Here is a 22093-nt window from a genome sequence, read left to right on the forward strand (position 1 = left end):
TAATGACCTTCAGCAGATGAGAAAAGAGCTGTTCTACTAAAGTGACAAGAGTTCGATCTGCCAGAGCCGGCCAGGGTTCCTCCTGCTTTGCAGCACCTTGGTTTGAATCTTCTTCAGCACTCCAGGGATTCTTCAAGCACTTGGGAGCACTTGCTGTAATTAGAATTATATTATTTGAAGAAATAGAAGATAAAACTTGGAAGTAAGCATCAGAAAATTTTAAAGGCATATATGGTTATCACCCCTGCAAGACAGAAATTCAAGCCCAGGAGTTGCTGCATAGTTCTAAACAGCAACAAAATGCTGGTTCTTCGTACCCAGCCTGAACCAGGTATACTAAGCACATGGTCTTTGGCAAGGAGAGGAAATCTGCAACAAAGAGGCAGCACCTTTTCAAACCTCCTGGGTACAAGTTCTTTCTTTATTTCTTCTGCTTAATCTTGCAAGTATTTCGTTGCATACAATCAGAATAGAGTGAGATATGGGCCTTCTAATATTAACGGTAAAAATATTAGGACAATCCTACTCTTCCTGTCCTGCCTTACCTGCAAGCAAGTTTCCAGTCAAAATCAAAGCATCCTGATGTGCTGAGAGGTCCAGTGGGAACCACGCTGATGAAAGGAGAGACAGGACCAAGCCAGCCATACCAATGGTGCAGCCCTTCTGAGCTTCATCTGAAGAACTTGGCTGGGAAACACTGGAAGTTTAATTTTGGAATGTCATAACTTTTTTCCCCTCTTTTAGTAAATTTAAAGTCTTAAAAACTAACAGTTCAAGTAGATGGCTAACCTAAAGAAATGAAATCAGTACTACAGATATACACACTTAACACTCAAGCATGACTTTTAACACCAATTTGCAGCAGAGACCTGACAATACTCCGTTTTTTTGAATAGTCTTTTTTTTGAATAGCAAACATCAAATCTACTAGTGACATCTACTGATAAACTGAAGAATTCTGTATTTATTTGCTAACCACTACAGTCCTGAAGCATCTCCAATTAAGTCTTGCACATATGCAAGGTAGGGATGTTAGAAGACATTAGCTATACTACTGCAATGTGCAAGATAGTGCTTTAAAGTGACAAGAACTTAATTAAACAGTTGTAATCCATCAAATCCTTCAGATTTATGAGTGGACTCTACCTGGGATTGTAATTTGCTGCATTCTGTATTTTCCTGGACAATAACTATAAAATCAGATTTTCCCACAGAACTCAAGTTTCAAAAAGAGCAGGCAGAGATCACCAAAAGATGTTTGGCAGAATACTATGTGAATAACATACATAAAGAATCTTTCAGGGTATTCTTTAATTTAGAAAAAAAAGTCTTCTAAGGTAGTCACTCTGGTCTAATACAACTACAGCTATTTGAGAAAATAAAATTTACACTAAGTATAGCTATTATTTTGACATAGCTACAGAGGTAATTACAGAGCCTTCCTTCCTTTTTTTTTTTTTAAAGTATTTTCCTAGGCAGCTGTGGTTTACCTTACATACAGTTAGAAACCCATGACTTAATCCATGTTGAGCTGTACAGAGTTGGAATGCAGCAGTTCCAATAGCTTCTTAATCAAAAGAACAACAATACTTAAGACAGAAAGGAATTTTGGCAAAATTCTCATGTTACTATCCATGCTATTGTATTCTTATTATCCAGAATGATAAATGTCCGCATCATTTCACAAAATAAAATTACAATCCAAATTAGCAGGAACATGGGCCAAAAATTTGTAAAGAAGGAATAAGGGGAAAGGGTAAATGCTGATCTGATGAATATTAGATGCATTAGGTTCATCTTAAAAACAGCATTTTTAAGCTGAGTAGAGTAGAAGACATATTGCTGCAAATTGTACATTGATTTTATATTCCAGCCAAGTACTGCTCACATCCTGAATTACTTCATTTGTTAAAACTGGCCCTATAGCTCAAGACATCTTTTACGCTGCATAAAGAGAGCACACCTCACTTATGGCCAGCAAGGGAAGCAAGGGCCTGCTGGCAAGAAAATCAGCTGAGGAAGGGATGGTTTTTTGTTTTGGGGTTTTATTTCATTTTTAAAATAAGACAAAATTTTGCAATTGAGTAGAATAAGAGTAGAGACTCAACGACAGCAATGAAGACAATTAACACAAATTACGTTAAATCTATTTAAAACCAAACAGCTCCACATGTGCACATCTCCAGTAGGTACTTCTACAGCTCATGTGGCACAGCACACTAATAATCAGAGGCAAAAATCAAAGCTTTAGGCTGACACCTGTACAGTTACAATCTGAAGAAACTCTTCAGAATGTAAGCACTTTGGGGCTATAATATACTACCTACATATAACACTTAAGTATTATAGACATCTGATTTGATGTTCCCATCCAGTGTGCCACATGAGAACAATTTAAATGCATCTGACACTATTATAGAAGCAATGATGAACCAGCTTCCTTGACCCACCAGTTTTCAACATGAAATCAAGATGAAAATGATGATGTTCTGATTTTAAAGAGATATCACAAGACACAGTATCCCAAAGATAAATATGCTTTCAAAAGCATGGAAAATTTTCTCCTATTACTTACTTTGATAGGTGCTGATCATATGTATCTTTCTATTTCAGAAGTTGCAGCCAATCCCTGTGACAAACACGGTCGTTCCAGGGATGACAAAGTGCTGACACTTAATATCTTGACAACCTGAGGTTATAATCTTCTGTATTCTGTATAAAGTTCTTAAATAACTGCTAAGGTAAGCCTAACAGCATATACCTAAACCAGGACTTCCAGTGCCTAAATAAGTATACTTCCCTTTTGCAAACATGACTTTCAGAAGCTTGATTAACAAATGAGGGAACATACCCACAATGCCATCCCACACTCCAGGTGCAGACTGGAAATGTTGTGGAGAGAAGACACAAAGCTTCACAGCAGCCAAACTGAAAAGTTAACACCAAGAACTGAGTTAGTTTCACCACTGGAAGAGTTAGCAACAGGGTATTTAAAGAGTGAGAATTAAATCTATTACTATTGCCATTATCACAGTACAAAAGCTGTAGATACAAATATAGCCAAAAAATAATAAAAATTAAAACAGCATGCAAAACAGAAAAGAAACAGTCAGTTGCCATAGCAAGTAAACTCAAAGGAACTCATCTATAGGAAAACTCACACATAAGAAAACTCACTGTAAGTGCTCTTGTAGTGGATATTGTCAATGCATGTGAAATTGCTGCAATAACCCTTGAAAGGTTGTTTTCCATAGTGACATCTGTTGGACTTGGCATCATATTGTAACCTCTATATGTTCTGAAATAAAAATATTTGTACCACTAAAATATGTACTCAAAAAACCAAACGTCCCAATAAAAAAATATTATAGTTTAAATTACTATTATGTATTTCACAGACTGTTTATAAAATACAAAATCTGAGAACACTCTAAATGCCATCTTATACCGTAATATTTTTGTTTCTGTATTCATAAATACAATTTATTTATAAATAAAATCCTTTTGTTAGCAGACAGAAGCAGTAGATCAACTTTCAATACCCAACTAGACACTTGAGAAATCACCACCAATTTAACATTAGTCTTTGCTTTTGCTCAAATCCATCTCACATTTTTCCATGCTTACAGACTTTGGATTATTGCTGTTGAAAAAAAAACCCTATTTTCTATATGGAATAATATTGTGTCCACAAAGTCCTATTGCTTCCATACTACAGTATATATATCTTAAGTGACATGATCAAGATCATATAGTAAAAAGGTACATAATTAAAAACTTGTATGACAAACTGATAGAAGCAAAGAGCTCCTATAAACACAAAAAACTCACACTGTCTATAAGACAAAATATCTAAACAGTAAAAGTATAGCTGGCAGCAAAAATGCAGCAACAAGATCACACTATCAAAATTAGAATTTATTTTTAAATTATAAAAGGAGTACAGACTTCTGCAACCACAATCATTAGACAGTATGCAAAGAGTTATAAATCCAGGTCAACATATCTGAACAATAATGTATAGATACAATTAGCTTGAAAAACTGCACTTAATTGTGCAATTTAATGGACAAGTAGGGTGACTTCAGGATGGACAGAAGAAACGATCTCAAAACAATTACTCCCTACAATCAATGTGTCAGCACATCACTAGTAACTCACACATGAGTTTGTTCTTTAATCTGTGTCTGTGGAGCTTAAAACTACCACAGGTGCTCCTACAGGCTAGAAAAAGCCCATGGATTTGTAGGCTTTAACTACGATTCTAGGCATTACAAATTGAAATTTGGGGGTACGTTGCTTTTAAAGCAAGACCAGACATAACATACCTGGTGATAGTGCTCACTGCAAAGTGAGACGGGGGCTGTGTTTCATGCATTAGAAGTTTCAGGTAGACGCTGCTCTGGTCTCGTGCTACTGCCACAACTGGATCAGCCTGTCCTTGATCACAGTTATAAAACAGCTTTGGAACAAGCCTTAATGATAATTGTCAAAAAGAAACAGTATTACGGAGATATTATTTAATATACAGTTTAAAGTACATTTAAAGTACATTTAATACACAGTTCAGAAAGCTGCATGCAATAATTACAAATATCAAGTTGTAAATAAAAGCTGTTTCAAAACTGATTAAACTGAATTCATCTTTATACAATTGCACTTCATTATAATCAAGGAGCTCAAGTAAGGACAAAGGAATTGTTCCAAACCTATACAAACTACAACAAACACTTTGCCAGAGTACTTCTCTCTTGGTGCTCCCATCTCCCCAGCTATTTTCTCCATTAACATCTGCATCAACCAAACACTAATTTCTACCTGAAAAGGACAATTTTCCACCATCTGATTTCTATGCAGCAAAACCTAAACATACAGTAAAATCCAGTCTTCTTGAACAATGACCTTTTCAACTTATCCAACAGTGAAAAACTACTGTACTCATTTTTGTAATTTCACAGACAGTACTTCCAATGACTGCCCACGCTGGATGTTTCAAGGGGCTTCTGCAAGCTTGTAACAGCTTTCTTGGGCAATTAAGTCTTTTCCACCGCTTAACATACCTGCTGTCACTAATTCAGCATGAAGATACAAGAAAACTCCAACTTGTTACCAGTCAGTTAACAAAATAACTCTGCTTCAAAATCAAGTCCCTCAATAAAAGCAACAAACTCTATGATGCAACAGTTCCACAACTTCTCTGCTGAGATGTTTCGGCAATACAATATTTTTTTCTGACCTTTTAAAGTCAGAACTTTAAAAGGTTTTGTTGTCCTTTATTTGTTATTAGGAATGGACAGCAATTAATAGACTGAAAAAACTAGGAAAGAGACTCCTCAGATAGATATCTATATCTAAAACACACCAGGAATTCAGTATCACGTGCTCCCAACTTCTTTAAGTATAAAACTTAAGTCTTTCAATTCTAATAAATAAATTACCAACTAATCCTTACTGTTTGGTGCATTTATGTGTATAGCAACTGTAACCATAGTAGCAGCAAACAGCTGCTTTTTAAACAAAATTTGCTACTGCACTATAATCAGTGAGCACAAAAGTTTTAAGATACACTGTGAGTGTGTGTAAACTACAATGGTTGAGAGTTTGGACAACTCTGTAAAATCAAACATTTCAAGTCCATCAGCTACTGTCAGGATACTGAATAAACCACTTCAGCATGCAGAAAAACATCTTGAAGTCAAGTTGAAACAGAAAGTGACCCTCAGAATGTAATAGTTAAATGTAATTGTAATGATAATGGAAAGCAAATTACAATTGCCTGATGAGCCAAAATGACACATATTTCAGGAACCATAAAGATGGATGTGTCTCCCATCTCTCATTTAAACAAATATATATATATGTATGTAAGCATGTATGTATGTATATATATATATAAAAACCACCTACAGGATTATTTTCATTACAGGTATATATTAATATATAAGCAAATATCTTTCCTAACAACTTTTTTTTTTCTATAAATAAAACCATCATATATACCTCATTAATGAAGCTGCAGCCACATGTCTCACTCTTGGATCTTCATCTCCAAGCAGACATATTACAACATTATCAAGTACTCTCTCCTGAAGTTTTAATAGCTAAAAAATAAGTTGACACACTAAAGTTAATTGAACATTTTCATCATTTGACCATATTGCTAAAAGAGAATTAACAAGTGAGATTTCATCTGTCATACAAGTTTGTAAGACTTGTAAGATCTCTACCTTAACATTGCCAAGCACAATACCTAACTACATAAACGCCAAAATTTTTTAAGTTAAAAAAAAAAACCACAAAACATCCCCCCCCAAAGAACACTAAGACACTTGAATCTCCATAGTAAAGTATACTCCCAATTGTAACAAGTTTTGGAACACGTCTATTTACACAAAACAAACTTACAACAACTATCAGTGTTGACAGAATTTAAAAACAAAGTGATGACATTGCACTGGTACCTTAATCCAGAAATACAATATAGTGATTGAATAATTTACTTACACCAGTATAATGATGAGTACCTCTGTGCAAGCTCTCAGTTCTTCCTTCCAAGAAGCTGACTAGCCTATGATAAAATAGAATTTAGAGTACATTAGTTAACATTACATATTATTTCTCCATTTAAAGCTCTGAGGGTTCTTTTTGTTTATTTTTAAGAATACCCCCACAGGGAGAATATAAGTAGTAAACACTTTTTGCTACCTAAAAGGTAAGCTATGTGCTAAACTACTCTCTGGCTAGTATAACTAAAGAAAAGTAATCCTTCTGTAAAAAAACCATTATTTACACATTGTGATTGTATTTTTTTCCCATGCATAGAATAATCAGACTATTTTGAAAACATGGTCACACATCCCAAAAACATGACTACTCAGAAAGAGTCCAATTTTGTACAACTAAGGATAACTTGAAGAATTTTCATATAAACATCTTTTTCTTTCAGCTTGGAAGAACCCGTAGAGAATGAGGGAATGCAAAAAAAGGAAATCAAGTCACCTTCATTTCAGTGTAACAGAAACTGAGGAACTGAAGAGAGCTGAAAATGGAGAACAAGTCAGAGACTTGCTCTTTAAAAACACACACACCTGGCCATGAAATCCAAATTAGTTTCCAGATGATATGGTCCCCCTCTGATCACACATTTATAGAAGACTTGATACAATAGACCAATGAACCAGAAACAACCTACACAGTGTTAGTAGGATTGGGCTTGGTTGAGAAGCCAATGGTAACCTGACAAAGGAATTCATACATTCCATATACAACTGACTGGTCTGAACTAGTTTTATGAAACCAATTAATGCACCAGAAGAAACTGCTCCATTATGGTTCCAGTTCCCCATATATCTCCACACTTCAGCTACTACACCCATGGAAAAATATAAACACTTACCGAAAATCTACCTCTGCAAGTGTTTCCAGAAGTTCCGTCCTTACTAACCAATACGAGCTGTTCTTCAGGGTAAGGAGGTCAACAATCAATTGTAAACCTAGTTCACTGTAACTGCTACTACATAAGCTCATGATGCAATGCTGAAAAGAAAAAACAACTTTCAGTTACATTACAGAAGAGGTTCTCTGAATAGAAGTATAAAAGCGATCAAAAAAAACAGTTTCATTTAGAATACTAAAAAGAGCTAGGAGAAAGTACCAGAGCCAGGTACTTGCAAGGCCAGACTACTAGTCCATGTGAACTGCTAAAACCTGAAATTAAACCCTGGAGAGCAATGCAAGCCTCACAAATCAGAGGACAATCCCCCAAAGAGTAAGGTCTAAAACTCACTGGGCTTAAACATCACAATCACTATATTCTCATCTGTTTAAAAACAGTCTCCTAATTTCCACAGGGTATTTTTAGACAGCTGGTTCTGATTTCCAAAGTTTTTGCAAAAGTCATACCTCTTCATTTTAATGACTGTTAAACTATAGGCACAATGTGTGACCTTTGGAAAAAGTCACAGAACGCCACACTTCTATGTTATATTTAACTACACAAAATGTACATTCTTGTTTGAGAATTAACAACCCAAAAGACTTAGAACATTTCTGCCAAAAGGTATAAAGTCAAGATACATTATATGTTGAAATAAAGAGCCAAAGTTGACTAATGTAAGTTGCCTGAACTCAACAATTTTGGTGAAGTCTTCTAAAAAGCCATAATCATAAGTGTAATCATCCATGCAACCACCACACACAAACATGAAGATTGTTGAACAGAAGGTTAAAAAGTTGCATTCAACTAACTGAATTTCCTTCCCTCGGCTGTATCACAAACCCCTCCTCTTTGCATATAAAATCATACTTTCCATACACAAACTATCTACATTTTACTAAAAGCTATGCTTTACCTCACTGGCCTTTAAGCTGCAATACAGTCAAGTCAGCCTGTGCCTCTCCTTGACAAATTAATTTCCCTGGACCTAGTAATCATACTCCTGTGATCGTGGTGGTGCAAATAAATTACTACTGCTTACCCTCACAGCTGTACAAGCCAGTTTGCACGTAACAGAGGACTCATCTTTCAAAGTTTTCTGTAACAGAGGTATGCAGTCTACCAAGGAAAAGAGATTTCCTAACAAAAGAACAAAAAAAAAGAATTTAGAGCAATGAAACACTGCAATGCTGCATTAAGAGAAAAAAAGACACCCTTAAAATAAATTGTTACCTGTTGAGCTTCTGACATTTATTAGCCATTTTTCCACATCAAAGCGGGATTTAATTAGAATGGAGTTGACAATTGTTCCACACAGAATGGCAGTAGCTCCTCTAATCTGGGGATCTCCATGGTCAATGTAGTTCAGAATATCCGACACATATTGCTCCTCTAAGAAAGTAAGTTACAACTACTTTATTTTAAAAATACTAGTATTGGACTTAACTGATCCCTAGATATGTTTTAGTGGAGGTCTCAAGTATTAGATAACCAATGTCAGCATATTCAAAATACACCCATCTTAGTTCTACCTTTCTGAGATCCCATGCATTCAATTTACAAATCATTCACATTATTCAGATCAATGATCATTTATATAAAAACACTACTGATTTATTTCAATCATACATAAAATGCTCTGCAGAAATCTGAGAAGCATTTTGGTCAATATACCAAACCTGCTGCACACTCCAGGTCCCTGCTGATCATTTGTAAAAGTTACCTAATGGCTTAGAAACCATCTATAAGATGGACTGAAATAAATTAGAAGAAACCATCTGTAAATCAAACAAAGCACTTCTGTATAGCAATTGTACTAAACTTCAACTTGTCAGAAGCCCATCCACTGAAACTTTAACTATAAAAAAAGCACCTCACCACACACGTCACTCACACAGACAGCACGTTCATTCCAATTCATGCAATGTTTGTTCACAAATACTAAACTGGGTTTGGAGTTTTCAGCAGAGATGCTGCCTGACTTACTTGAAAACCCAAACACACTATCAAAATGAAATATGTGAACTGCAACATACCATACTCTTCTCCCATTGCTTCCAGGGGTGTTTTATACAGTTTGCTGAAGAAAGACTCAGGGTGAAGAGCAACAGCTGCTCCAACACAACTCACTGCCAGGGCTTTTACACTCACCCTTACATCTCTGTCAGGAACTAAAGCTGTGGAGAAGAAATTTAAAAAAAATAAAAGGAGGGTATTTAAAAGCTTCCTGATTTGTTTTTAGTTAAATTAATAACACTGCGTAAAATAAATAGCTTAGCCTGGACAAAAATATGAAGGCAGAGTCAACAGTTCCAGTTGCTTCAGAGGCAGCAGGGATATATGGCTGCTTTCTTTTTTTCTTAAATACTCTGTATTTGGAATATATTTGAAATTTTCATATACAGTTGTAACATACCTCTAACTCACTTCCTTCCAAAAACACTACATTATCAGAGCACATGAGCAAGTAACAGTTTAGAAAAGGGAAAAAGAACAAACATCTCAGATCAGTCATATATAATGACAGGAAAGTCACCCTCATCCTTGGAGGTATCTAAAAAACATGTAGATGTGGTGCTTAGGGACTATCACAGAAAAACCCCACCCCAAAAAATTTCCAATAAAGGGAGAAACAGGACAGAGCAAACTGATCACATTTCCAACATTGTACACTGAGAGACACAATGAACCAAGGAACCTTGAAGACAAACTTACCTCCTTTCTCCCCAGTAAGTAGGAAAGAAGCTGACAGCAGTCTGACACAGTGCACTAAAGGAGCAGAGTCTCCATCCGTGTAGTGCCCTATGTCTCCCTTTACCCTGGAGGGCTATTGAAGGCAAAGCACAATTTTTTACTATAGAAAAATTAATCTTCAATTTAAATAAAATATTAAGCACAACAAGATTTAGAAACACTGCACATCCTCAAATGTATATGAGTTGCAATACAAAATGTGTTTAATATATGTTCCAAAAGAAGGCCTTAAAATATAATGCTTTGGAGAAGTTTATATCCTGTATCAGAACCGGTTCAATTTTACTACAGAAACATTATTCTACAGATTTTTCTAAACTACCTAGATTTGCTGTTTGCATGTGAAGAGCCTGATAAACCACTTTTTGTCAACAAACAATGATCTTTGGAAACTTCACATGAAAAGCAATTAATTGCAAAGTTGTTTCAAAGAAGGCTGACCACCTTCTGTAGTTTAACATTTAGAATTTCACAGTAGTCCAAGTTGACCTAACTCCACCTGTCACTAATGAAACTCCTTTTGCCCCAGCTTAGAACCAAGTCCAAAGGTAAAGTGAAAAAAATGTGAAGAGGAAACCTGTGGTTAGAAGGGCACAAGGCTCAAAGACTAAGACATACTAACTTCTGAGGAGATAACAAAGTTATCTACACAGCTAGAAACCAGCACAAAGGTATTTGAGTAATGAAGTATCAGTGTAGCCTACTAATGCACAGGCAGACAAAAAGGGTTCTCAGCAGTGTATGCTCTGCTATGGCTTTGTTGGTGATTGCATTAAAGATATTGACACTTGTGTATTCACCATATGTTAAATGGAATTCAGGCTATAACTTGGATTCACTAAATAACCTTAGTTACTTTGACCTATAATGAAGTACATCACATATACAGGCTACCCCCATACACCACTAATCTACTTTCATAACTGTAATTTTTAATTATTTTTTTTTAACTTAGTTGTTCTAAACTTTAAAACAGACCACTGTGACTACTTCTCACCTTGTTTTCATGATCACCAGCTTCTGCTGCATCTTCTTTTGATGTAAATCTATCTACACTGCTATCAGAAGGCTGTCTGCTATGGCTCATGGTTTTCAACAGGTGAGGCTGCTGAAGAGCTTTAAAAAAAGGCAATTCATGGAATACCATTTCAGATGCAAACTAAAAGCACTTTAATTAAACTTAATTATACAAACATGAAAAATAAATTAGCAGTGATCAAAACAAGTGATTCATAACAAGTGTTGAAATGTAAAATACAGAATGTATTTCAATCTAGTTATTTGGGTTTTATATCCATTACATGAGTCTTCACTCCCTTGGAAGTGCGGATGCACCTGTACACCTGTCTTAATGGTGTCACCAGTCTGCCCCACCCCCATATTTATCAACATACCAAGAGAAGAATTCCTGAAAGACTCTGATGAATCATCCTGGAGAATATTTGCAGCTTCATCTTCCTCATCCTGTAGCTGCCCAATCTGCATTCCAGAATACTGTCCTTCAGCACCCTCTAAAACCTACACAAATGCAAGGACAGGACTTTAAATAACTTAGCTTAACACACAGTATTAAATCTCAAACATGCAGTGCTAGTAATCTAGAAATAATTTGAAAGCAAATATAAGCCTGATAAGTATTAGTGTAAAGCTGTGTGCAAGCCCCAAAGCACCTCCCTCCTCCTCCAGCCTTGGGGCTGTTGGTAGCCACAGTTCATGTGACAGTCTCCTGGCTGAACCATGAACTTGGCTGGTAACAGTGAGAAAGTGGAACACCTGGTGCATTGCTCCCCTGCAGCTCTCCTTGCTCCCTCACCCCAAACATCTCTATCTCAGCAGCTACAAATCACAACCAACACCTTTACTGCCACAAACTGAACTTGTCCCTTGCTGTCAAACTCTCCCATCACCTCACTTGTCCTGGATATGTGAAGTCAAATTGTTTAGAACAAAAAAGGACAAATAAGTTTAAATGTATTTTAACCATTCTAAACTAGAGACTACTTAAATGGACACTCCTGGAAGAGTTTGACCCTTGGTACCAAGGCATTATATAGGTTGTAGGTATATGGAATGATAACCATAAAAATTAATAACTATAAAATTAATAATAATGATAAAATACAGTACAATTAAAAAAAAAACAAAACATTTGACTAAGTCTATCAGAAGGGAAGATACTTCAGTTACTCCCTGACTCCATAAGCACCTGGAAATTGTTCATTAAAAAGCTTGAGACTGGGTACAACTCCTGTCAATTACGAAAAAATAATTTTACTTGTAATTACTGCTTGCAAACAGTGTGCAAACTGACATAGGCTGACAAAGGATTTGCAAGAAATGCATCTTGCCAATAAACAAACCTTGTCAATAAATGCTTACTCACTTTGGCCTCTGCACTGCCTTAATTTAATTCAGAAAGCAATTATCATCACTCCTTTGGTTGTGATGTGCAGAAGTATTTGCTTATCATAATTACAAATTTACTATTCTTTTGTAGTGGTAAGAGATTATTACTCTTCCAAAGTTACTATCAGAAAACTTAAGCCAAAAGTTTGACAGTGTTTGAAAAAAGCTTACGAAATTCAAGTTTTCCCCCTTTTGCATTTTCTGCTCTGGCTCCCAGTAATTGTATTGTTGCTGTTTTTATTACAAACTCAAAATATACTTGCCCAAGAGAGACAAATGTCTTAAAATAGCTATACTGTATGCACATTTCAGGTGTTTATTAGATATGTAACTGTTATATTAGTAAATCATGCAGTATTGGCCCATTATAGGAGAAATCCTTAAGATGGAATAAAAAGGAAAAAAGATGAGTTGTGTTGCCAACTGAAAAAGCACAGGCAGAAGGCAGTGTGAAGCAGTAGGTTCCAAAAATATTCTTTTATCATTCCGAATAGACTGTTCACCCTTTAACACTTCCATTAATCCTCCTGCACCGAAACAATTATTAATATATATATATACAAAATGAATGATATGCTACTAAGAGAATATATTTATGTCCAGACTTTGATATAGCCATTCTTTCAGTGAGCGACAATCTGTTAATGTCTTCACATGACCTGCCCAGTGAGCACACTGATTACAGCTTTCTAGTTTTTAATTATTGCTGAAGTGAAAGTGTTAAAAGGAGGTCAAGCTCTCCAATAGAGGTGTGAGCTGCTGACCTTTCCACTGTTACTAGCTGAGGATTGAAAAGTAGAAGACGAGTAAGGAGACGAATCCAAGTCTTGGCCCTCCATGGAAGAGCTCTGAGACATGTCGGGCCCCTCAGTAGAAGGAGATCCCCCCTCTGCCCGTTGCACACTTACAATTTCAGAACTGTCCGAAGGGGTTACAGCAGAGTCTGGACCTTCTGTAGTAGTCTGAGAGCTATCACTAATTGGTGAGGAAGCCTGTGTACCATCATTCAAATCCATAGTGGCATCTGACTGGACAGCACTGATTTGGCTGGAGCTTCGACTCAGCACTTCATCTTCTTCCCCTTCAGTAGCTGTACTTGTCAAATCACAGCTTGCCAGGTCTACAGAGTCTGACTGCAGCGTGTGCTGAGAACGTGGCTGCTCAGTAATGATATCATGTCCTGTAGGGTCAGCAGCTGAACTCCCCACTGACCCCGCTGTCGACACACCTGAAGAAGAAGCCAGTTCACTGGTTATCTCACCCTTCACAGAGGCTGCAAAACACAGACATTAATGAGTCAATCAAGTGTTTAAACTCTTGATATGGACACCACACACTAAGTCACATATTAAACTAGGCTAAGGAAAACATGTAACTAAACAGTTAAACTACAGGTAGGGAAACAAGCATCTGTAAGATGCCACTCCATCTATACCAGTGACTGAATATTGACAGTCTCTCCATCAAAAAAAGTACAGTCAACTTCATTAGGTAAGTATGTTTTATATTCAGCAGTATTTACAGTTTCAGTTTTGTGAGCATGTCTGTTGAGTGCCCATCCACTTCCTTATCACCATAACACATCATTTATATATATATTTCACACAGAGCAGTAAAAGAATGTATTTGTTAACTGCACTGCTAAAGAAAAAGGCAGGTACCTGTAAATGATGCAGTGCTGACATCAGATCGGGTTTCAGAGTCATCATCCAAACCTTCTTCTTCACCAAGAAGTATTTTACCTGAGAAGTGATATAGGAAAAAAATTTACTTTTCCAAAATTATAGTCAGTTTGAAATGCTGAAGAGCTGCAGACATTTAGATGTGAAATCTATTTTTTAAAAAGTTTGTTCAAATAATTTTTCATAGCTATGACAGGTAATAGATGGAAAAAATAACGGAATGAAGAAAGTGAACATCCAGTCCCTCACTATCTGATGAGGAAAGAAACAGCAGTGACAAGGAAACAAATCAGTTTTATCTAACAGTGTAACCATTCAGGAAACTATCTACAACCTTATTAATTCTAGTTTGTTTTTGTGGACTATATTTAAGATCCAACTAATTTCATCAAGTATGTCCTATTATTAAGGACTGGATACCTGGCATCTGGATGTCTGCCCTCAACTCAGATGAACATAAAAGCACCACAAGTAATAGAACAAATAACCTCTTCCTCCTTAAGGCTAAGAAAATTATCAAAGACTGCTTGCAGTTTGGGGCTTGGAACTCCAATTATAACAGAATGGAAAATGCCTAGGGGGAAGAGCAGTGCAGACCAGAAGCACAAGACAACATAAGTGGGACAGGGTGATGAACCATGGACAACAGCCATTAAGAACCAAGGATTACTAAGGCAAAAAATCTTCAGAGAGGCTTCTGCCATAAGAAACTTGAGAACCACTTATAACATGATCACCACAGAGTTCTTTTGCTCACAGAGCATTATCTATTTAAATTACAGGCAGTGGAAAGAGAAAGATACCTGCAGATGCACAACTGTCTGGAAGCCAACCAAGGACACAACTGCACTGAAAAGTCTGTCAATAGGACAGGACATAGAGTGCAGAGGGAGCTGCTGAGCCCATCCTTCTGGACGTTGTAAGTCACTCACTGAGACAAGGAGACTCTCAATAAATGCTCTGAGATAGGACTGGTTTGCCATTTTGAATATACTGCACTGGTAGTCTAAGATTCGCCATGCAAGATACTGATGTTTGGATAACTTTAGGTGAATTCTTTTGCACCTCATTCAAATTATCAGGAGGCAAAAAAAGTATTAACAGGTTTTTGAATGAATTTCTCTTTCACAACTGCTTTCATACATAGCAGTACCACTGTAGAATTATCTTCCTCCAAAATGAATGGTTTATGCTACTCAAACCTGTAAGTAAGGCAGAAAAGTAACCACAGCATTTCCATACACGTCTGTAAAATAACAGTAATTGAGAACTACATACTCCTATGACAGAATGAGTAAAATTATGCTAAGAGTTCCCAACAAAAAGTATGAAATATAATATATTCTTCTCTATTATTTCTCACATTTACATCCATTTCACTGAAACAAACCAGGATATTCTTCTGCTTTCCACAGCTGACCACCTCTAAAAGTAAATGAAAGAGGAAGGACACTGAAAGTCATTAGGCACATTAGGCTTTGTATGTTTAACTGACTATATAACACAAGCAGCAGCATACTTTTCCACTATTTGATTAAAAAAAAAATAGAAATCAGTCCTAAGTTGCAGAACATAGGCTTTCATTTCAAAAGGAGTTTTCAGCCTTTTTTGCAAATAATCTTCTGAAGCTGAAACATAAACAAACCAATAGAGGGCAGCTGCTCAGAAGTGAAGTTGGTCTGACACAGTAAGACTGCAAAGATGTGGAACACACAGATTTCTATAGATCAGCCTCACTTTACACCCCTACACATAAAGGAGTATTACAGCTTGAGAAGTCTCACTCATTGACTACTACTCTATATGACAGTAGACTGTAAAACGACTTCAAGGAGGAACTGGGTATAGGCTTGGATTTTCCCTCCTTTCTACAATGGAGAGCAGCAGAAAACGAAAGATCCACAATTCAAAATTAAACCTGAACAAAGCACAAAATCATTAAGAGATTTCTTCAAATTTGTTTATGCCACTGCTTCAGACCACAAAATCTTCATACCATAATCTTCAGAAAGGATAAAAGCTGATGACTCATACATGTTTTCCCACAAAGATTAGTGTTTTAACAAGTACTTAAACTGAATTTACACTGTTATTAAAACTTCAGAGTTATACAGAACACTACTAACAAGTCAAAGTATCAAAATGATGATTTACCATTTTTCATTTACAAATGTTATGTGGTGTTATTCTGATTTGTTACACTGTGTCTCACCTTTGGATGCTGCAGCAATATCTACTTTCAGAACACCCATTCTTTCAGCCTCTCGTTTCTAAACTAGAAACTACCATTACCTTCATAGGCATTATTTTGTTCAGCTTTGGCCACTATTTCACATCTAGGTATATTCTTACAGCATACAGGTAAGGTACTTCAAGCATTACGACATTCCTTGCCCACAGAGATGGAAGGACATACTTGGAAAAAGTATAAGCTATAATGGTCCTTCAAGTTCATATAATCTGATTTTGTCTTAAACTATTTTTGCTCGAAGTTTTTCTTTTCAGCATTGCACATCTCTCTGCTTACCAACGCTTGCAGTGACTGCACTACACTCACACACATATTTTCAATGCAGTAGCAACATTTTGCTCATCTAATGCAGGTGTCACTCAGTTGTATCTAGACTGGTTCTGTCATAGTAATATGACTGGTTTTAATCAAAGTGTAAGCATATAACTAAATATGAAGTACTGTCATGCACAAACTGGGAAAAGAATACTTCAGAGCAAATAGTATTCTTTAAAATTCTGCTAAATGAATTACCAATTGAAGAAAAAAAATAAAATATACACAGCAAGACAAAAGATGTATAGAATTAATCATCAAGAACAAGAAATTAAAAAGCATGCAAACATACACATGCATTAGTGAATTACAGAGGAAAAAAGAAAGCAAGCCTAACAAAACCAGGAAGGTTAAGTATTTTGAGAGTTACATTAAAGATTAAATATTACCATCAAAAAGAAGCATGCCCTGTTCAGAGAGTTTATTTTTTCCATGTGCTCTTTAGAAGTGAAAACTACACCAATAATCATCTCCATAACTTTGATGGTGAACTAAAGCAAAAATAAAATTATACTGCTTTAAATAATTTTAGAATATCTTGATTGCAATATCAGAAATTGCATCAGTATTCTTTTCATATTTACAGTGATTAAGCTCAGCTGATAACAAAGGCAGTTGTGAATGAAGACCCAAGTTCAGCAAGACAATGAAGTGAGGAGGGGGAAGAAAAAAAAAAACAACCCTCAAAAAATCAGGAAGAAATGCAATTAAAGATTTGTTTTTGAAAATAATCACCTTTATGCTTTCTTGCAAGAACAGGGCTGCATGAAGACCCCCCTCCAGCTGCAAATCACAGAAAGTAACACATCAGGGTAAAGACAGAGCTGCTGAAATCATGAAGGAATTCCAATAGCCACAAATGGAAAGGAAAAAAAAAAAACAAACAAAAACCAAAACCCAAAGCCAGGAAGAAATGGCAATTTTTTTGCTTTTGAAGTCCAAGGTTTTTTGACCATTTGCCATCAAATTACTTTGAATTTTCTATGCCACTTGAGCAAAGTTTGCTTTTAAAAACATGTTCTAAATTTCCCTGCTATGATTGCTTCCAGCTAATAATTTACCTTTCAGTAGCAGCAGTGTTGAATGATCTGTTAGTTCAGTACAGAAGTCCCTACAGAAATCCAATCAGAGACTGATTCTTTTGAAACAAGTAAGCAGCAGTTAAGAGAATTTTAAGAACATGCACTTCACAGACAAGAAAGCTGATAGCTGATTTTAATAGTTATTAATAAACTTAAGTTATGCTTTCATTTCACGCTGGTTTTGGTATTCGACAAGGAGCTCTCAGTTAATATAAATTCTGATTAGGTCAGCTTCAATGAATCGCAGTTGTCAGATGATTGGTAAGAACAACACTAATTTTGTGGATGAAAAAAATCTGTCACCATATTGAACTTGTTTTGTGTAACAAAAAAAAAAATCAACACAAATTAAAGAAACCTCTGAAGTTTGTCATTACTCAATGAACTCAGTTTAAGGAAGGAGGGAAAAAATACTTACTGTACCTCAGGAAAAAAGAAAGCCATGCATAACTTCATACATTTCATTTTATCCTTCATGCTTTTGGCTAACACTGAGAACTAGAGTTGATGATGCATGTTCATCTCCTTTTACTCAAATTACCAAAAATATAGCTTACCTATAAGTTCCACTATGCTCCCACTGCGGCTCCTGCTGGCAGGCTCATCTTTGGATACACTGACCTGAGCAATGCCCCCTGAGGTGGTCAGAGCATGGAGGAGTTCAGGTGGGGGAGTTCTAAAGAGCTGCTGTAGTAATTCTAAAGCTCCAGTCACAACATTATGGTCCTGATGTTGGGTGTAATGCAGAGTCAATTCATAAACCTAAAATGCAACAAAGTACTGGAGTAAATTATGAAGATACAGCACACTACATGTCTTCTCAGCTACAACATTACATTTCAGTGGTGCATTAAAAATAACTGACGTTTGCTATATCTGATCTTCACCATACTCTTCCAAGGAGAGAATGTCAATCAATTGTAGCCATTTAGCTGGCTTTTTGGTAGAAGACCATTGTTTCTTTTTACTGTTACAGAAGGAAGAATCGCATCAAAGAGCACCACAATAACCTCCTAGCTCCTTTGGGAGCAGCTAACAAGTACTGTTGATTCATTTTTCTGGGATTTCTTGTCATTACCTATCAATAACCCCAGTCACTGGATCAACTATCATTTACCAAGATGAACAGGAATTTGAGAAAAGTATTTAGAATGTTCAATATCAAACTAATGCTGGATCAAGATTCATTTATTTTCCTTCCAATTAGTACTCTTCAGATAAGGGTTACTATTCACATTTTACCTGTATAAGTTGTTCTGGTGAAGGTGAAATCTCTGTTTCTTTCCTTGTTACGCCAAAACTGCCTTTCAAGCTGGTATCTTTTACTTGTTGTTGCAATAAAGGTATGAGATACCTCAGTGTAAGTAAAACACCCAGAATTAAAAGAGTAGCACGATCTTCTTCTACAGGAACCAACAAGCCTGAGGATAGAAATGAAGCAGACAATCACTTACTGACAGTGTTTAGTTTCGACACAAATGTTATCTCATGCAGCCCATATAATGGCTTCTTTAAATAAAAAACTCAAAACAACCAAAAGCTAGCAGCAAATTAAGAATGCTTTCTAAACATAGAAACATTTGAAAATACATCATTAATATTCCTGACAATCAGTTAAGCAACATGGAAGAATGATCAGAGGATCTCGTATCACCTTCTCTGTTCCCTACCTCTTTTTACTCCATAAAAACACAACAAATTTTCTGGTTTTTTATACCTGAGGCTTTCACCAAGTGATTCAGACTCTCTTCCTCCTCTCACCTGCCTCCTATATTCACTTGGCAGTTTATGGCCAAATGTAATTCTGTCACATACATGCACTACCATCCTAATGAGAGACATTTACACTTTGCCCCTTCCATCAAGTATTGGGAAGCTTGTTCCATATATCTACCTCCTAATCACAGCCAACTCCAAAACATATTAAGAACAAATATAAGTTATGTAAGAAAGCATAAAACAGGGAGGGGGGGGAAAATCAGAATCAATTCACAGAGTTCCTATTAGTTCTTCTGTCTGAATTCTGTACCATTGCCAGGACATTATCACACATCACCTTTAAGGGAGGAAAGTCACAATGTGGCATTTGAATTTTTCTCATGTTTTTGAAAGCAGCAAGGCTGACACGATAATGCCTTTTGTATCTGTTGGTCTTCCTTACCTCTCCTTTTGCAGTATAGTCTACATACTAAAGAAACCTTTCTCAGTAAACAAAACTGAGGCATGTTTCTTCTGAAATCCAGAGAAACTTCTCAACATGAGTTGCAAAGCAACCCAAAGACCATGCAAATTTCCCAGCTGAAGAAATATGGAAGCAATATCTGATGGAAAGTTGTGTGCTTTTAAAAAGAAAAAAAAATTCCATTTCTCGTCTAAGTTAGACCAGAATCTACATGGTGGTATTTCTAAAAAAGGTTACAGGGTATGTGTTCATGGCCCAGAACACAGCAGTCATATCCTTCACCTCAGACCTGCTGAACTAATAACTAACAACCAAGGTGATGAACCATGCAAGTCTTCAGATTCCTGACCCTAAGCAAATTCACCCAGAATCCCAAGCACTCCTCATTTTCCAACAAGCTATTTGCTTCCTGAACTTTAGCTTCTTCTTTTCAACGTTACTGATTAGCATTGCAACAGACAGAGAGATACAAGCAGCTTTAGAAATATCTTCATCTAACTTAAAAGAAAATAGAGAAAGCATTAGCAGTGTCACTGGCAGTCTAAGTATCCTTGCTTTAACGGAAAACCTTCCACATATGGGAAGTGTCTTACATGGAAAAAGATGCCACGTTACTTACTCATAAAGCAAATTAATTTTCCCCCCCCCAAGTCTTACCTAAAAGTACATTCAATAACCAGGCATAAAAATACTGTGTTCTCCGTGAATGCTGACAGATGCTTACTGCTGATCCTGCTGCCGTTCGACGGATAGTAGGGGAACTGGATTTAAGATTAGCTATGAAAGCCTTCAACAAAACCTAAAAACAAAGATACCTTACTTAACTTTTTATGAAGAAAAAAAAGAAGACAGAAGTGAATTAAGAAGTCCACAAAAGTATTTTTCATTTTTTATAAGCATTACTTCATGCAGAACAACCAAGGGCAACTTCTGCCTTAATTCAGACAGGCAGCTGGAACATCGCTTGCTGTAACATCTGTCTGATAATGCTGACAGCTGACTATGCTTTGGGATATAACAGGAAGCACTAATAGGGTAAAGAAAAGTACCTTAATCTCATTGTCGTTTGCAAAATTGCCAAATGCTGCCATGATTTTTGGTATTGCCGCAGCCAGAGTCTCCTGGACCGATTCTTCGGGTCTCTTACTTATCCGTGTCAGACAGGGCAAAAGGTTCACTAGGTATGGCCTAAGAACAGCAAAGGAGAAAAACTAATCTGAGATCAGAACAATGGTACCCATCTAACTATTTTTAATTCATACTCAAATTCTGTGGTATTATTAAATCATACAAAAATATACCTGTTAGCTATAGAGAATGTAGGAAAAAAGGAAAATAAGTCTTCTAAATACAAGAATACAACTTAAAAACCACAAGTCATTGTCTTCATAGGTTTTTCCCCCTCTTCCCCACATTTATGTATAGCACAGAACTAAAACTCCATTAAAAGCTAATCAAATAAAGCTACTCCAGAGAGAATAAGGTGGTAGAAACTCCTCCAACCTCCTAATTACCCATTTAAAACTTCAGAACAGTAACGTTTTGTTAACATCTGTATTTCTTTAAAAGTTCTTTGGAAAGTTCATTACTAGGGATGTATTACCTGCACTTTTGAGGCCGAACTAGATGGGCAAGCTCAGCAAATCTCCAGAGTGCAGCACGCAGACTTCTGGAAGCACCATTCTGGACAGAGCATGTAATTGTTACATTTAATCAAGCAAAACCATTTCCTAAAAAAACCTGCCTATAATATACAATATACAGTACGTATACTAGAGAATATATTTTACTTAAATGTAAGGTGTCTGGAAGCCATAAATTTCCCTTAGCCAAAAAGAAGTCAGCTCCATGACTACCTTCATTTTTTTCTAGCTGGTATTAGGAATTTTCTGAGTGACCCAAAAATGAATAATAAGCAACATCATGAAAGAGAAGGAAATGTCTGAGATCTCTACTCTGCTGAAATCTGTTTAAAATACCACAGAG

The 22093-nt window shown here is 36.3% G+C and overlaps 1 protein-coding gene across 1 annotated transcript in view; it reads right to left on the bottom strand.

The window, feature by feature from the left end:
• Window positions 1–3: 3 nt before the first annotated feature.
• Window positions 4–22093, bottom strand: part of LOC113983557 (huntingtin-like) — a gene marked incomplete at its 3' end in the record, with an annotated part of 34262 nt that continues 12172 nt past the window's right edge. Inside the window, exons 5-26 of the mRNA XM_027712762.2 lie at window positions 21711–21790; window positions 21157–21295; window positions 20765–20906; window positions 19168–19346; window positions 18483–18687; window positions 17579–17626; window positions 14257–14337; window positions 13504–13868; window positions 11584–11707; window positions 11187–11305; window positions 10151–10262; window positions 9472–9612; window positions 8669–8827; window positions 8478–8575; window positions 7397–7536; window positions 6505–6568; window positions 6001–6101; window positions 4329–4475; window positions 3178–3298; window positions 2852–2928; window positions 546–697; window positions 4–153 (exon numbers count right to left, since the gene is read on the bottom strand). Of these exons, the coding sequence (XP_027568563.2) occupies window positions 4–153; window positions 546–697; window positions 2852–2928; window positions 3178–3298; window positions 4329–4475; window positions 6001–6101; window positions 6505–6568; window positions 7397–7536; window positions 8478–8575; window positions 8669–8827; window positions 9472–9612; window positions 10151–10262; window positions 11187–11305; window positions 11584–11707; window positions 13504–13868; window positions 14257–14337; window positions 17579–17626; window positions 18483–18687; window positions 19168–19346; window positions 20765–20906; window positions 21157–21295; window positions 21711–21790 (2944 nt within the window). The remainder of the gene's footprint in view (window positions 154–545; window positions 698–2851; window positions 2929–3177; window positions 3299–4328; window positions 4476–6000; window positions 6102–6504; window positions 6569–7396; window positions 7537–8477; window positions 8576–8668; window positions 8828–9471; window positions 9613–10150; window positions 10263–11186; window positions 11306–11583; window positions 11708–13503; window positions 13869–14256; window positions 14338–17578; window positions 17627–18482; window positions 18688–19167; window positions 19347–20764; window positions 20907–21156; window positions 21296–21710; window positions 21791–22093) is intronic.

This window comes from Pipra filicauda, unplaced genomic scaffold (assembly GCF_003945595.2).
Source record: "Pipra filicauda isolate LSUMZ 115617 unplaced genomic scaffold, ASM394559v2 scaffold293_size922472_pilon, whole genome shotgun sequence".
Taxonomy (NCBI): domain Eukaryota; kingdom Metazoa; phylum Chordata; class Aves; order Passeriformes; family Pipridae; genus Pipra; species Pipra filicauda.